The 16,582-nt window shown below is 47.4% G+C and overlaps 1 protein-coding gene across 1 annotated transcript in view; it reads right to left on the bottom strand.

Moving 5' to 3' along the window:
- The window catches only part of NFAM1 (NFAT activating protein with ITAM motif 1), a 54,564-nt gene that overhangs the window by 17,298 nt on the left and 20,684 nt on the right, over positions 1-16,582 (bottom strand). The window contains exons 2-5 of the mRNA XM_006120502.5: positions 10,957-11,328; positions 7,952-8,302; positions 7,012-7,124; positions 3,462-3,563 (exon numbers count right to left, since the gene is read on the bottom strand). Of these exons, the coding sequence (XP_006120564.1) occupies positions 3,462-3,563; positions 7,012-7,124; positions 7,952-8,302; positions 10,957-11,011 (621 nt within the window). The 5' untranslated portion in view covers positions 11,012-11,328. The remainder of the gene's footprint in view (positions 1-3,461; positions 3,564-7,011; positions 7,125-7,951; positions 8,303-10,956; positions 11,329-16,582) is intronic.

Here is a 16,582-nt window from a genome sequence, read left to right as displayed (position 1 = left end):
AAAGGAAGTGGGAGCGGGGACTCAGATCCTTTCGCTGGTTCATTTCACCGGGGTGTATAGAAGCCAGGAAAGTTCCCCACAAGAGCGGGACCATTCCCCCGCTTACATAGTGGGTCAGAGGGGAACCTGCAATCAAGATAAGGTCTGGATGGTACAATATGGTATTGGAGTCCAACTTATTCCCAGGTTCCAGTTGTGATCAGGCTGGGCTTTTGGGGGTGAGAAGAGAGGCTGAGCTGATGTTCTGATGCCTAACAGGAGAGCAAAAGGCAGGAATTTCATAGCCACTTAAAATGGGGACAATTTGCATTTGTTTTTCACACCAGGAACTATTCTTCCTCCTTAGAATGCAGAAATAATATCAGAACAGATCCCCCCTCCCCCACATCCACACACTGCCTCACTCACACACTCCAAATTACATGCATACTTACATACATACACCCACACACTCCCCATGAATCAGGGCTTTAATTCAGCCAGAAGGCTCCAGAGTGGAGCTCTGGCAAATATTTTTAAACCTCTGGGAGGCTTCAAGCTGGATCCATAGCTGTAGCCCAGAGCCCCAAGTCCCAGCATGTGAACCCCACACAGCAGAAGCCACAAGACCCAGGGTCCCCCTCATGGCTGATGCCCCACAACTCTGGTGCACCTCCCCATGGGGCTAAAGCCCTAAGACCCTCCCACCCCATAGATGAAGCTGGAGCCCTAAATGGGGAGGTTGGGCGGGGGAGGGCCCCTGGGAAATACACTGTGACAATTTAAGCCCTGCCCGGAATGTTCACACATATGTACATGGAGAAAGACACAGACACACACACGCATCCTACGTGTGTGCACCGCTCCTTGTCCCTCAAATAATCGTGTCACTAAAAATGCATGTCAAATTGAATGATGCTCCAGATCTGCCTGCAGGTTCTAATATAACAATCAGAAGGACTTTTCCATGTGTATTTCAAGGATGACAGCAGGTTGCCACGGTGGCTGTTTCTCTGGCAACAAGAGGATGGGAGGAGCTTTGGCAGGCAGGAGGGGCTGGTGCTCTTAGGGAGGGATTGCGCAGTGAGTGAGGCTGTCGTGTCCCATTAATACAGCAAAGAGGAAAAAAGCAAATTGCTGGGGTCGATCCTGAGAGAAGCTGAGCATATATCACCCTATTCGTTTCCCTGCAAATTACAAATGTTCAGACCCCCTCAGAATCAGGCTAGAAGTGATTATGATTTAAAGGAGAGCAGGGTGTGTTGGATGACCTCCTGAGGTCTCTTCTAGCTCTATGATTCTATGAAGGGGGATGAACAGCTTGCCCTGGGACAGAAGGGGAAGTCAAAAAGAGCCAAGCATCATGTGGTTCCTACCCCCGCTCACACTTTAAAAGAGACAAACATTAACAGTTATTTCATCTGGCCACTTAGGCTACGTCTACACTGGCATGATTTTCCAGAAATGCTTTTAACTGAAAGTTTTCCGTTAAAAGCTTTTCCGGAAAAGCGCGTCTAGATTGGCAGGACGCTTTTCCGGAAAAGCGCGTCTAGATTGGCAGGACGCTTTTCCGGAAAAGCACTTTTTGTGGAAAAGCGTCCGTGGCCAGTCTAGACGTGCTTTTATGCAAAAAAGGCCCGATCGCCATTTTCGCGATCGGGGCTTTTTTGCAGAAAACAAATCTCAGCTCTCTACACTGGCCCTTTTGCGCAAAAGTCTTTTGGAAAAAAAACTTTTGCCCAAACGGGAGCAGCATAGTATTTCCGGAAAAATCACTGACGATCTTACATGAGATCGTCAGTGCTTTTCCGGAAATTCAAGTGGCCAGTGTAGACAGCCGGCAAGTTTTTCCAGAAAAGTGGCTGATTTTCCGGAAAAACTTGCCAGTCTAAACGCAGCCTAAGTGTCTTCAGCAGCCCCTTGTTCAGCACATACACACATGCGCACGCCCAGAGCGCCCCTCTCCTCTTCCTTGCTCTCAGGTCCTTTTCTGCAGCTGGTCACAGAGTCTCTTGCCCTGGGCATTTTTTTCCCAGCAACGGAGCCATCAGGCTGTGTGCACTACTGTGCCGTAACCAGCTCCAGCCCCACACAAGCTTCTCAGAGCGAAGATGGGACTAAAGGAGGTGCTTTTGGCCCTCCTACAACATTCCTTTTCACCTTGTCCTGGGAGATCAGCTAGATTCGCACCCACAGACGCCAGGGAATAGGAGAGCAATCTGTACCCCGGGGAGCTTTGCTGGAGGAGGAATTCATTCCAGGTTAGTGCCAGCGAATGGCACCTTTACGTTTTGGCCAAGGTGTCATAGGAACCTCAGCAGCTAACGTTTCCCAAGAGACATTAAATGAGTGCCTCTCCCACCCAGGGAGAGTAGCCTTGCTCCATTTAAAGCCAATCCCAACTATCTCTTAGAGACTGCCCTGGACAGTTTCTAGCTGCCCATGGAGCAGGAGCAGTGGGAGCCCTGCACCATCATGCCCAACAGCCCTTCCTTTCACAAAGCTGACCCAATGTTTAAAACTGTTCAGTTCCGGCCTGTTAGACTGAGCTTTGTGTCGGCATCTTCAAGAAGGTAACATGATGGAATGTGTAATTCAAATGGAGAGGAGGATGCCTGACAATGCTGACTGAGCAAGAAATTGATTGGAATATTTTGTTAATCTCCTTGCAGAAATCATCCACTTTTATGGGAAAATTCTCTATCTTGACTAAAAAGTTGAAATAAAAAGAGATTTCTAAAAGTAAATGATTTATCAGTTTAATTCCCCTCCCACAAATTATTACTCTGATATTTCCTGCTGGTTTTTTAACCTCACTTCCAAAAATTAAGAACCAACCAAACCAAACTCTATTCACCTCATAAGAACCATTGAAATTTGAGCTAGAAAAGCACTAGCTAGTCCATGCTCTTGACCACAGCAGCATCCCACGTTAGCTTTCCCTCTGGTAAATTCTCCAGAGCTTTGTCCAATCACAAATGATTCATGCAACTGAGCTTCCATCTCTCCCCTTGTGAGACTTATTCACTCCGTTACCGATCTCATGCTTAGAAAAGGTCTCCTGATATTCAGCCAATACCCGTCTCTGCTCACTTTCACCCTTTTGCTCCCCCTACATTTGCTCTGCTGACCATCTGAAGCAATTCCTTACCCACAGAGGGGAAATCAATGCATTGCCACAGTCAGGCTAGGGGAATGGAAACAACCACCCTGGGCCAGTTTCAGGAGAGTTGAAAGGATGCCAATTTTATTCTGAGTAGAAAGTTATTGAGAGGAGATGGCATAAGAAGATACCTCGCCTCCTCACCAGCCCTCTTTTTGGAATCAAATCCTCTCTTATACTGAGGTGAATGGACTGCATTGTCTCTCTCCTCCACCGCCCTCCTCCCCCCGAGATCATGCTGTTTCTATGGGTGTCATGCTGGTGTACACATGGGGTCCAGCAGTAGGCCACACAAGATTATGGTAATTTGGGTACTCACAGTGTAGACAGAACCAGATGGTTCGGAGCTTTCTGCAGGGACTTGGGCTCCAGTATTTAGGACTGGGTGCATCTGGAAGCGGCTCCTCACAGGACACCTCACCTAATTAGGACAAGAGCCATGAGACACTTAACGCCAGGTCTGCTGTAAACACATGGCCTTCCAAAACATGAAATAAATGTTTGCATAATTCTTGTACTTAACGGAGGGCCTGTGATCACTAGTGAATCACACTTTCATCACTATGAGAACAGTAGGCTCAACCCTCTTCTTGCACCAGTATAAACCAATGAAATCAGCCGAGTTACATTGGCATAAAGCTGTGTGACAGGAGCACCAGACTCCCTGTTTATGCAAAAATGATGACGTCTAGCACTGAAATACAGACATCTCTGGGGTGGAGTTTGTACCTGTTTAACAGCACATAGCAATGCTGTAGGACAGGAAACAAAGAATGCCCATCCCTCTTGTAACTGTAGGGAGAAGGTTAGGGGGCAGAATGCAAGTACAGTACTTAAAATGGAACTTGGTCAGGAAACTAGGGCTAACATTATTACAGTAGCAAGAGACCTTTTATGAGTCAGCAATACACTGAGGCAGTGGTCCAGTACTGATTTAAAGACAGATGTCCTCTTCTGGAATTTCCACCACCGTTTCCTACAGCAAATGGGTTTTTCATAGAGGTCTTGCATTCAAATATAGACCACACCTAACCCAGCTTAGTTTGTGAGATCTAACAAAGTCATACCCTCAGATACTGTGTACACAAAGGGCAGAAACAGAAGGTACAGCATAATACACCACAATATTGATCCACTTGATTCATGACTTTGTGGAGGGGGTTTGCTTTTGTGAAGGAGAGTGTCACACTACCAACATGGGACAGGGAAACCACCACTACCACAAATACACTCTGGGTACGTCTACACTACAGCGCTAATTCGAACCAACTTAGTTCGAATTAGTTAATTCGAACTAAGCTAATTCAAACTAACGCGTCTAGAACTAAAAACTAGTTCGAATTAGCATTTTGCTAATTCGAACTAGCAAGTCCACATTGAGTGGACTCTGAACAGGGCTTAAGGATGGCCGGAAGCAGTGCCGGCAGGGCATCAGAGGAGGACTTAGAGCGTGGAGATGCTGTCTCAGGCTAGCCGAGGGCTGCGCTTAAAGGGTCTCAACCCCCATCCCGGACAGACAGTTCTAAGGGGTGCCCCGCTTGCAAACCAGTCCTGGCTTGGATTGCCCGGAGTACCCACACTGGGCACATCACAGCACTCGGCCATCAGCCCGGCTGCACTTGCCTCAGGCTGCCATCTGGGGAGAGGGAGCAATCGGGGGGCTGCAGGAGAGCTTCCACCCCCAGAAGCCCGCAGAGCCAGCCCAGTCCTCCCCATCGGGGGCTCGTACCCCATTCCTCCCTCACCTCCTTCCACTTACCCTTCCCTAGCCCCCCTTCTTATTGATGTACAAAATAAGGATAACGTTTCTTCCAACATTGACTCTGTCTTTATTGAACAAAACTGGGGGAGACTGGGAAAAGGAGGTGGGAGAGGGGAAGAGAAAGGCTGGGATAGGGGAGGGCAACTAACATGATCAGGGGTTGGGAACAGGTCCCAGATGAAGAGAGGCTACAGAGACTGGGACTGTTCAGCTTAGAAAAGAGGAGATGGAGCGGGGACAGGAGGAGGTCTCTAAAAGCAGGGGTTGGGTGGAGAGGGTGCATTCAGAAAAGTTCTTCATGAGTTCCCATAAAGAAGGACTAGAGGACACCAAAGGAAAGGAATGGGTAGCAGGCTTCATACTAGTAAGAGACAGTTGTTCTTCACAAAGCAAATAGTTAACCTGTGGAACTCCTTGCTGCAGGAGGCTGTGAAGGCTACAACTAGAACAGAGTTTAAAGGGAAGTGAGATCAAGTCATGGAGGTTGGGTCCATGGAGTAGTCTTAGCCAGGGAGTAGGAGTGGTGTCCCTGCCCAAAGTTTGTGGAAGGCTGGAGAGGGATGGCACGAGACAAATGGCTTGGTCACTGTCTTCGGTCCATCCCCTCCAGGGTCCCTAGGGTTGGCCGCTGTCGGCAGACAGGCTACTGGGCTAGATGGACCTTTGGTCTGACCCAGGACGGCCATTGTAAGCTCAGGGCTCAGGGTCGGGGGTCTCAGTGGACCCCCTTGATTTTCATGCACACCTGCTCCTGGGTGGCTAGGCTGGCAGCTCTCCTGCCCTAGACGGCCACTTTCCTGTGCCTAGTGCGGAGATCGTGGACGAGGTCCATGATGTCCGCACTAGCCCAGGAAGGTGCCCGCCTCTTGCGGTCCAGGGCAAGCTCCCGGGAGCCGCCAGCCTGGTCCCGGGAAGAGGGGGTGGGCTGGGGGACATCGGATGGGTGGCACGATCCGTGCCAGGTGCAGGGGCTGGCTGGGTGCTGGCAGGCTTGCACCTGGCACGGGCACCGTAGCCAGCCCGTGCCCCTTTAAGGGGTCTGGGGCCGGGAGGGGGGCATAGAGTTTCCCTGGTGTTGGCCAGAGTGGCCACCAGGGAAACCTGGGGAGGGCTAGCCTCCCACTAGTTCGAATTAAGGGGCTACACACCCCTTAATTCGAACTAGCTAGTTCGAACTAGGCTTAATCCTCGTAAAATGAGGATTACCTAGTTCGAACTAAGCGCTCCGCTAGTTCGATTCAAATTCGAACTAGCGGAGCGCTAGTGTAGCGGCTATGAATGTTAGTTCGAACTAACGTCCGTTAGTTCGAACTAACATTGTAGTGTAGACATAACAATTTGTCTCATCCATGAGGGTAAGAAAAGACCAAAGTATTTGAAAAGCATTTCTGTCCTATATTTGGAAGAAAGCAGGATGACTTTTGTGTCATATCACAAGAAGATGATGAACCATTTTCCAACCCATTTGTAACTAGGGATAAACATTTAAATTTTCAAGCCTGGATAACTTGCACCAAGAAATTCTATGGCCAGCATTATACAGAAGGTCAACCTAGATGGTTCCTTCTGGTTTAAGAATAAAAAAAGAAATCTGCATTTGAAGCACAAGATTAAGAAAGTCGAGTATACTTGCCTACAATGGAAAATTGAAAAGCTTGGGAGGGAGCACTGGGAGCATAGTTGAGAGAGTCTTTGGGCTCTCAGTTGCTGGGCTTGGTGCCATAGCCCAGTCCGGCTGCTGTGAGAAGTGATTGCAGGGAAAGTCTTGCTCAGCCCAGCTGGGCTGGCACATGCTCAGTTGCTCTTTGGGGAATAGTGCTTGCACAGTCTGATTGACACCAGGAGCTTTTCAAATGAACAAATCAACGCATTCCCCCTTCACTTTGTTCTCTGACGTGGCTGAACCATTTTTGCTGAAACTTAAAAACCAAAACAACCAAAACCACCAACTAGCTTGGGGTAGACTCTTAGCATTTCAGTCCAAATAGCTGAAGTTTGGTAACAGTATTCGCTACTGAAAATGGTGTCTTAAAATGGGAAGTGTCAAGAAACCTTAGCTACAAGCATTGCTACCAAATCCCCCTGTAATACTTATCTTATGACTTGCCTTTCTTTTCCACAGCAGAAGAGCTGTTTCAGTGATGCTCAGAATGGCGAGGATAGTGGTAAGAGCGATGAGAAATTTCCACAAGTTGTAGGTCGGCTCTGTGTACCCTTTGTCTGTGAGGAGGAAGGCAAAGGATTCATGGGTCTGGTTCATTTTTACCCCTAAGTTTTCCATACAGTAGCTGTCAACGGGCTAGAATTCCCAAGCAGCGCTGAAGAATGTATCTTTTAATATATATTTCCTTTTAAATCACATTCTGGGTGAACATGAAAGGTCCTAAAACTAAGACTGGTGGTGCTGGACAGACTCAAGTACAGGTAGACCCCTGCAAGCTTTCCCAGCCTTTCCAGCTTTGCTGCTGTATCTCATGCCTGACATCTCACCTTCTGCTGCTCCACTCCTCAACATGCCCCAACCAACAGTTCAACACAAAGGCTTTGTGGGAGACGTAGACTGAGGGAGACAAGGGTGACACGGTGGAGTGATGGAAATAGGAACATATGGCAGGTAGACAAGCCAGGAGGTGGAAAAGTCATGAAGAGCCGTGAAAGTGAGGGCTAAAAAAAAGGCAAAGAAGAGGATATTTGCAGTTACATTCTGTACAGATTAGAGTAAGGTGGCACTTTTAGCTGATATAGGTACATTGGCAACATTTTGTAGTGTAAACCAGGCCTTAGCCTCTCTGTGCCTCCATTTCCCCATCTGTAAGACAGGGATAATGCTGTTTACATCCTTTGTAAAACACTGACATTTATGGATGAAAAGTTCTACACAAGGGCTAAGTATTACTTGTTCCTAGCGTGTGCTAATGTAAAGAAAAAATGGGGGGGGGGGGGGGGGGGGAGTCACCATTTCATGGGGAAACTCCAGCCAGATTTTAGCCTTTCAGACTTCCTCTTCTGATCTCTCACTGGCTAGTTGGGGCATGGTGGGAGCTTACCTCTAACAAGGATGAAAACCCCATTTCCTGTTTTCGTTGTGCTTTTCCACATGACCTCACAGTAGTAGGTGCCAGTAGCAGCGGAGTTTTTTAGTGGCCCAATTTTCTGTTCATAAGTCATCTCTACTGTCTGATTCTCCTTTCCAGGTGGGATTTGCTCAGATACTTTACGTGATGTAGGTATGAAGCTCTTGCCTTTTGAGTCCATTCGGTAATACCGGATTGAGAAGCTGGTGTATTCCTTCATATAGGGGTAGCTCACCAAGCACTTCATAGATACTTCTTCATTGGGAAAAGCGACCTGGACCAGAGAGTCTTGTTGTTTGACCTTCAGTCCTGCAACCTGCCATCCTATCCAATAGGAGACAATCATTAGCATCCCCCAACACACTCTCTCTCAGAGGCGTACACACAGCGGAATGCATTATCGCAGGGGTTGCTCCCAGCTCTGCAGCATCCAGGATTGTCAGAGGCAGGATGATACAGGACAATATGGACGTCTGGCCTGTTTTGGCAAGGCAACTCCTGTATGACCTACAGAGTCCTTTAGCTGAACAGTGTGTGATTTTAGATGCACTTGCTATTGCAGGCTTCTCTTTTTTCTTGTGAGTTCTTCTTTAGAACTCTAGCATGCCAAAAGGGGGAAGGAAGGAAGTGGACTGATTACTCAGTATGTGAGACTATGTTCTGGCTGACAAAAGTGGAAAGCAATATTCTAAAATTAAATCAAGTTGGATGTTTTGGATAATGCAGCCACTAAAATCCTAGGCCTCTGTGTCAGAGTGCCAATGTGCATATCAGTGTCAATGTGCATTTGGGAATGTGAAGTGAGAGTGAGGAAGGAAACTGCACATGCTGCACGCAGGCCAATATTAGACCATGAAAAATGTTAAGAGGATGCAGCTTCATCACTCAAAACTTTTGCCACTTTAAACAGCAAAGCAAAGGATGAATCAGCACATCAGGTACAGGAACTACCGGTAGAACTGTGCAGATCTGACACAGCCATGTGGGATAATCTCTCTTAAAGAGAGAGGAGAGACAGTTCCCATGATTGTTGCCAGGCTATTGGAAGGCTATCTGCTGCTGCAATTCACCAAGTGGTGATATATAGGAAGTTACAACAGAGGCTGCAGAAGCAAAGAGGAGAGATCACTTCTGGGCTCGGTTTTTTTTCTTTCTTTATGGTAAACAAAAGAGGGAACAACAGGGAAATGCCCACAGAAAGCCCATTTCACAGGGTAAAGGCCCCCGTCCTTTTTGCATTGTGAATCAGGTTTTAACCCCAGACAACCTTTGATCTGTTTATGTGAATACCTGCTGTTCCCAGTGCAAAGCATTTGACATAATAATGAATAGAGAACAGGAGTGGAGGAGTGTTGAAAGCATTTTCAAAGTTATCAAAAAACCATCAGTGCAGTTCCAGCCAACTGCTTTTTCTTTCTATTTACCAGTGGAGCTAGTTTCCTGCCACTGTTCTCACAATAAGTAATAAGGAAAGAGAGATCTCTGTCACCACCATACTTGGACTCTGTGGACAGATCAACTGAAAATTAGCCCCTCAAGATTCAGGGTATCTGCTGCCCTTTCCTCTAGAGTCTACAGACAGATTGCACCATGTTCCAAACTACACATGAACTTTAGTGGCCTAGGAACAGATGAGGAATACTGAATACCGTGTCTGAGTGATCTTCTCTCATTATCCCCTTCAGACAGCGAGTCTGAACTTTATGGGTAAGTCTGTTTACTTTACACAATAGGAATTCTGATTCTTTCAGTGATACAAGAACTGGAGGACAGAGATACATAGAGACAGCTAACTGCTAAGTGGAGTTCTGGGGTGGCGTGACGAAGGAAGAACAAGGTCAGTCTATATATATCTTCAGGGTAACCATCCCAATGAAGGAAAGGCTTCAGCAGATGACATAACAAGGAGTAGTGGGCAGAAGTTAAGGAAAAGTTTACATTAGAGCACTAGGAAAAGTTTGTTCCTAAAAGCAACTGAGCTGCAGGCTACACCAAGGGAAATGCTCAAAATATCATCATGGCAAAGTCAGGAGCAGGCGAGAGACTAGGGTGTGTCTACACTACATGGCTTCGTCGACAGAGCCATGTAGATTACCTTTGTAGACATAGGAAAATGAAGCGGCGATTTAAATAATCGCAGCTTCATTTAAATTAAAATGGCTGCCGCGCTGTGCTGATCAGCTGTTTGTTGGCACAGTGCTGTAGTCTGGATGCTCTGCGGTTGACATCAAAGGCATTTGTTGACCTCTCCAGTATGTCTTGTGAGATGAGGTTTACCAGAGAGGTCGACAAAGGCCTTTGATGTCGACGGGGGAGAGTCCAGACTACTGCGCTGTGCCACCAAACACAGCGCGGCAGCCATTTTAATGTAAATGAAGCGGCAATTATTTAAATCGCCGTTTCATTTTCCTATGTCTACAAAGGTAATCTACATGGCTTAGTCGACGGAGCCATGTAGTGTAGACATACCCTATGTTAGAATGAGGAATGTACTGAAAGATCATCCAAAATGCAATGGTGATGCGGGAGGAGCAATGATTTGAATAGTCTCTTCTGGCCCTTCTGTCAAGTCTAGAACATGATTGCTCATCTTTTTCAATTTATCCTGTCCAGTATGACAATGCCAAGGCTTACATGAATGCAGCTTTCAAACAAGCCACTACAAACTGCCACTGTCACAGTGCAGGGCTGACACCTCCCTTCCTATGAATACTTGGAGCCATTACTTTACGAAGAACTAGCCACAGAGGACCGGAATCATTTTATTTAGGCCACAACACTACTTCCCTGTTCCCCGTCCCTGGCTGGTTTTCTTTTTGTATTCTTACAAGACAGACGGTTTAAAAGACAGAAAGAGCAGTAATGTGGAAGTTCCTACCAGGGGCTCCCTGGAAATTAACAAAAAGACACCAGCTGAAAAATTATGGTAATGTGACCAAAGGAGAGCATAAACCAAAAGAACAAAAAACACTTTTTACCTCTGAACTGAAGGAACCCGAGAAGAAGGAAGATGACATTTAGACTGGAGGCCATAGTAGGGTCAAAGACTGTAAGAAACAACCAGATCGAACACGCCAACAGACAAGAGATGTTGTTTTTGGTCAGGTATCTCCACAACTGAGGTCGTTTCTTCCTTCCTCCTTGCAAGGGAAGAGGTGGGAGAGGCAGGAGGATGGGCACACAATGCAACAGGCAGGCTGTTCCTGGTAGACATGGCTCCCTTCTGCTTTTCAGCTGAACTCCTCCCTGCCTCTGTGGTGGTTAGAAACTGCTGCGCTGGTATTACATCAGTCAATTGATGAACACAGCTTCAATGGCTTGTAATCACAAGACTTTCTGTCTGCTGACATCTGTAAAACATGACACACCTTTGTGGCATATCCAACTGCCCCCTCATGGCAACTGCACAGCCTTGATTAGGTTATGCTGAAAATGTTGCTCCCCACTGCTGCAATTGACCAGTAAGGTTGTTAGATGATAATGCTTTGCCCCTGGAGCAGGGGAGGAGCAGTTATAACTGTGCAGTCTTTTAATGGCATGCAGGTAAGATGCATATTGCAAGGAGAGGTGGTATAGTGAGTGCAATGTGAAGGAGGATACTGGCTGTATTCTGAAAGCAGCAGTGTCACAGGTTTCAGTGAAATGCTTTTATTTAACCATTCCTCCATCAGCAACACAACAGGTAAAACTTGATTGGACACCTGCAACACCCACAAGAGGGCACCAAGCCCTGCTATCTCTGGCCCTTGCTAGGGCAGTGAGTTGGCTGGGGCAGGCGATAGGAAAGCAGTGTCTGCTTTGCATACTGGAAGGGGAACTGGCGACATATAGGAAGGCAGATTTGGCTATAGGTTACCATGTGCTGTCTTCACACATCATTTTACTGATTTTGAGTGGTTGTGTGACTGAGATTTGTTCTCACGCACCCTTTAGTTTAGCAACATCCTATTCCCAACCTTGCACCTCTAGCAATCAGTACACTCCACTCCCTAAATACAAAGACTTCTCCTGGATAGCACTTAGAGCTGACAGATGAGGAGAAGGGAAAAGCAGAGGCGTAGTGAGGGTGTTATGCGCCCGGGGGCAAAAGTAAAATTTGCATCTCTCCTGCTGCTGCACAGTGGGGCCCCGAACCTAGCACACAGCTGAGCCCGACCCTGGTTGGGGGGAGCTTGTACTGTGTCTTCCCCCACCCCCTCCAGTTTGGGGTTGGGCCCCTGCACGCACTAACTTGCTGGCAGAGATGGAGGAGGGAGGGGCTGGCGGTGGAGAAGCAGAGAGGAGGCTCCAGCCAGTGGCGGTGGGCAAGGGAGGAGCAGGTGAGCTGAGGGATGACAGGGAGAGCGGAAGGGGACTAAATTGGCACCCCCCCCAGCATGGCGCCCGGGGGCAACTACCCCCCCATGTGCCCTTGCTACACCCCTGAGGAAAAGCAATGGTCTGGCATGCTGTGCAAGGCTGGTGCAGTAGCTGTATTCCTTCAGGGGAGATTTGGCTCAGATTAACTGGAATTAAGCCTTCCACCCCCATCCCAAGAGCTGAGAGAAGTGGCCCTGGGCTGGTCTCAGCTGGAAATCACTCTTTCACAGGCCTCATAGCTGAGCGCCAAGGACAATCAAGAGTGGCAATGAGACACTCAGGTCCATTTGGTATTTCTGAGATGCAGGCATGGACTGGGCTCCATGCAGATGTGGAGTCGGCATGACACATGACAGCATCTGACCAGCCTGAAGTGAGTCCTCAGGGTGTAGTTTGGGGTGGGAGTGTTACACCCACTCACGGAAGAGCTTTGTTGCACCAGATGAAGGGTGATGGATTTCTGTTATTTTTATCCGCCTGTACCCAGGAACCTTTGCATAGCCCAGTGTTGATGACTTTCTGGAGCACAGCATGGGCTGATTCTGTCTTTGATGTGTTTTCACTCTTATCAGCATTTATGGATGTCAAGAATTCAGCGTGATGAGTAAATGAAGTCGGGTGGGTTTGTGGGGTGGCTAGAATACACCCCCCCCCCCCATCTACAAACAAGCTCTCTGCCACCCTTTGTGCCCAGCCCCAGAAATATCACTATGTAGAATTTTGAAATATCTATATACCTCTGCCATTTCAGACGAGATTGCACATGAGAATTATCTGTGGGACCTAGAGGCACTCTGGACCAGAAGTACGTTCCGTGCTGTCACTGGCTATGACATGGCTGAGAGCAAACAGCTTTGATATGATGACCAGCAGCTAATAGCTGCAAGGTAACATTCTATTCCTTAGAACAGGGCTGAGGAACCTTTTTTGGGTTGGGGGCCAGTGACCCACAGAAAAATCAGTTGTGGGGGGGCTGCACACAAATGAGAAGCAAAAGAGAGAAAAAAACCCTCTCTGATGTGGCCCCTGGCTGAGGAGAAAGACACTCCCCACATTTCCCTCACACACCAAAGCCTTGGGGAGCCCAAGCAAGTAGATTTTGTGTGCTCCAGCCCAGTGAGGGAGTGGTGGAGTTGCTGGCGCACCAGTGTGAGCTCCCTAATGCTGAGGAAGGGGGGAGCCCTCAGACTCAGGGGTTGGATCCAGGCAAGCCAGGGCCTTTGGTTCCCCACCCCTGCTTTAGAGCACTAGTGGAGCCCAAGCCTTTCCATGTTAGACTCAAGTTCAGTTTGCTTCTGGAATTTTGGACTAGACTATTGACCTGGAGATCTAAACAGAAGGAGGGGAAAAGTAGGTGAGTCTTGTGCTTTTGTATCAAGCCACTGGTGGGCAGGTATGAGGTTATTTAGTGTGGTTCACCCTAAAACTCCTGTGGAACCCACTTAGGAAGGCTCTGCTAACAGAGGATTGTACCCAGACAGCAAAATACAAAATTGCTAAGCGCTGGGTAATGTTGTTGTCAAGGCTCCTTCCCTTCTCTGGCACGATAAATGCAGAAGTGGAGGCCTGCAAAAGTACCGCAAAACCTTATCTACCAGGCTTTGGTGAAACCTTCCCCCCAAAATCTTAGCAACAGATTTTGGGGATAAAAACTCCACTGCCACCACCCAAGTAATGATAAGAAAATCGGGGGAGAGATCACTTAGGAAATCTCATCCCTAAAGTACAAACCAGGACACAATAATTAACCAATACCAGGTTAAGACAAAGAAAAGAGAAAGAACTTTCATTATTACCACAATATTGGCATAATGACTAGATGGTAAAGTCACAAAGTAATATACTCATGGGGAATTCCACCATGGGCCCAAACTTAGTTGCAAAAGAGAGAAAAACCATAAAACAATAAAACCTAATGGATTTATCTAAACATTACCCTACTTACAGAAGAGTGAAGAGTCTATTCTTGGAGGGAGACATTCTGTCTGACTCCCTCAGTGGCTGAAGAGAAACTGCCCCAGAGACAAAGGAGGGAAACCCCCAAAATTCCTTTGTCTCAGTTTGAAATTCCTACCTACACTCCTATTGGCCAACTCTACCTGGGTTAGGTATAGTGATAGAAATGTAGCCGTGTTAGTCTGGGGTAGCTGAAGCAAAATGCAGGACAATGTAGCACTTTAAAGACTAACAAGATGGTTTATTAGATGATGAGCTTTCGTGGGCCAGACCCACTTCCTCAGATCAAATAGTGGAAGAAAGTAGTCACAACCATATATACCAAAGGATACAATTAAAAAAATGAACAAATATGAAAAGGACAAATCACATTGCAGAACAGAAGGGGGATGGGGGGGGAGGGGGAGGAAGGAAGGTAAGTGTCTGTGAATTGCTGATATTAAAGGTAGGGAGAGTGGGATGTGTGAGTTAATGGTATTACAGGTGATAATTGGGGAAACTGTCTTGGTAATTGAAGCAAAATGCAGGACAATGTAGCACTTTAAAGACTAACAGGTGATGAGCTTTCGTGGGCCAGACCCACTTCTGCCCACGAAAGCTCATCATCTAATAAACCATCTTGTTAGTCTTTAAAGTGCTACATTGTCCTGCATTTTGCTTCAACTACCCCAGACTAACACGGCTACATTTCTATCACTATTCTACATGTCTTGGTAATGGGTGAGATAGTTAGGTATAGTTAACCTCTTAGTCCCCAGGCTGCTGGCCATCTCTCATGATCATGACAGTTGTTATCATCATTGATATATGAAGTCCTGTAGGGAAGATACACTTCAGAGTGTGAGCTGGCCATTTGTAGTATTATCAGGGGGCCAAAAGAATGTCTGGGCACCTGGGCAAGATGGGGGGGGGGAAGAGACAGCTTCATGCTTCCGTTAGGGATGGGGCCTGGGTGGAAGGAATGGGGGCAGCCAGCCCTCAGCGCTGCCTGGACTGCACCGCATCCCCTCAACCAGCCCTTAGCACTGCCTGCAGCAAGTTGCCTGAGACTCCCATGGCAATTTAAACAGCCCAGGGACTGCTTGCCACAATAGTGGCACCTGGGAGCTCCAGGCCCTTTTGAATCACCAGGCCCCCAGGCAAATGCCCCTTTGCCCCCACCCCTATCAGCAGGTCTGAGTGTGATTAGTAAGCAACTACACTTCCCCCACCTCCTGTGATAAAGGGTTACCCAGATTGGCCAGGTACATTATAGTATAGGTTTGTTTTTCCTCCGAAATATCAGATATTGGCCACTTCCCAATACACCTTCCAGGACTGGCTCTTTGGTGCAGGCTCATGTGGTGCCATTTCTGTGCATAGCTCTAAGGAACCCAGGATTGTTGTAATGAAAGGGGCCTGCTGTCCCTGCAGTAAAAATGCATTAGCACAAAAGCATGTTGTGTTGCAAATCAGGCACAGCAAGATCTGAGCCCCTTCGAAATGCCTGTTTCTAGCTGAGCCAGATGTACGTGTCCCAGCAAGTACATACATACCTTTCCAGGTGAAGTCTTTTATTCAAGTGATCAGTCAAATGATAGCAAAAGCAGCTCTGTAGAGACCACAACAAAGTCTCTTTATTGCAGTCACATTTAACAGCATAACCAGCCGAGCAGAAGCAACCATGGTGCAGAGAGGGGAGAGAGCAACTTAATAAGCTTGATTGCAGATGCTGACTGATAACATGTCAGAGGGCTTTCCAAAACCACCACAGCCTAACGTTGCTGTAATTTCACAAACCAGCTATATTCCATGTCCCTCAAAACCCGGACCAGAGACCATGCCAGCATCTCAACGCCGTCAGATTAGTTTAGACCTTTTCTATACTGGACTTTATTGCTTAGAGCTTCCCTGTAGCGGCAGCCATGGTGGATGTGCCAGTATAGACAAGATCCAGGCCAAAGCTGGGATTTTTACCATCACTTTACCTAGATCAGCTCTGAGCAGTGTGAGATGGCACAATAAGAAGAGCAATGTGCTGTCCACACTAGCATTATCACCAGCAACCCCTCGCTGAGTTCTGGTATTATATGGAGGAAGACGCAGTGAAAAAACTAATAGAAGGGAAAGGAGGAAATGAACTAGAGAGCAGTCTTGCATGGCAGCGGCCAGAGACCGTTGACAGCTCTGAGTAGTGTATACTGAACCACCAGGTGGCGCCCTATCACAGAATCTGTACTTTTGCTTTGCCAACAACGAGTAGCCCTGAGGCACCTTAGAGAGACTAACAAAAATACGTTTAGTGTCATG

The sequence above is a fragment of the Pelodiscus sinensis genome, chromosome 1 (genome assembly GCF_052426305.1).
Source record: "Pelodiscus sinensis isolate ZL-2025 chromosome 1, ASM5242630v1, whole genome shotgun sequence".
Classification (NCBI taxonomy): Eukaryota; Metazoa; Chordata; order Testudines; family Trionychidae; genus Pelodiscus; species Pelodiscus sinensis.
The sequence above is the reverse complement of the archived record's forward strand: the minus strand, read 5'-3'. Positions and strand labels throughout refer to the sequence as shown.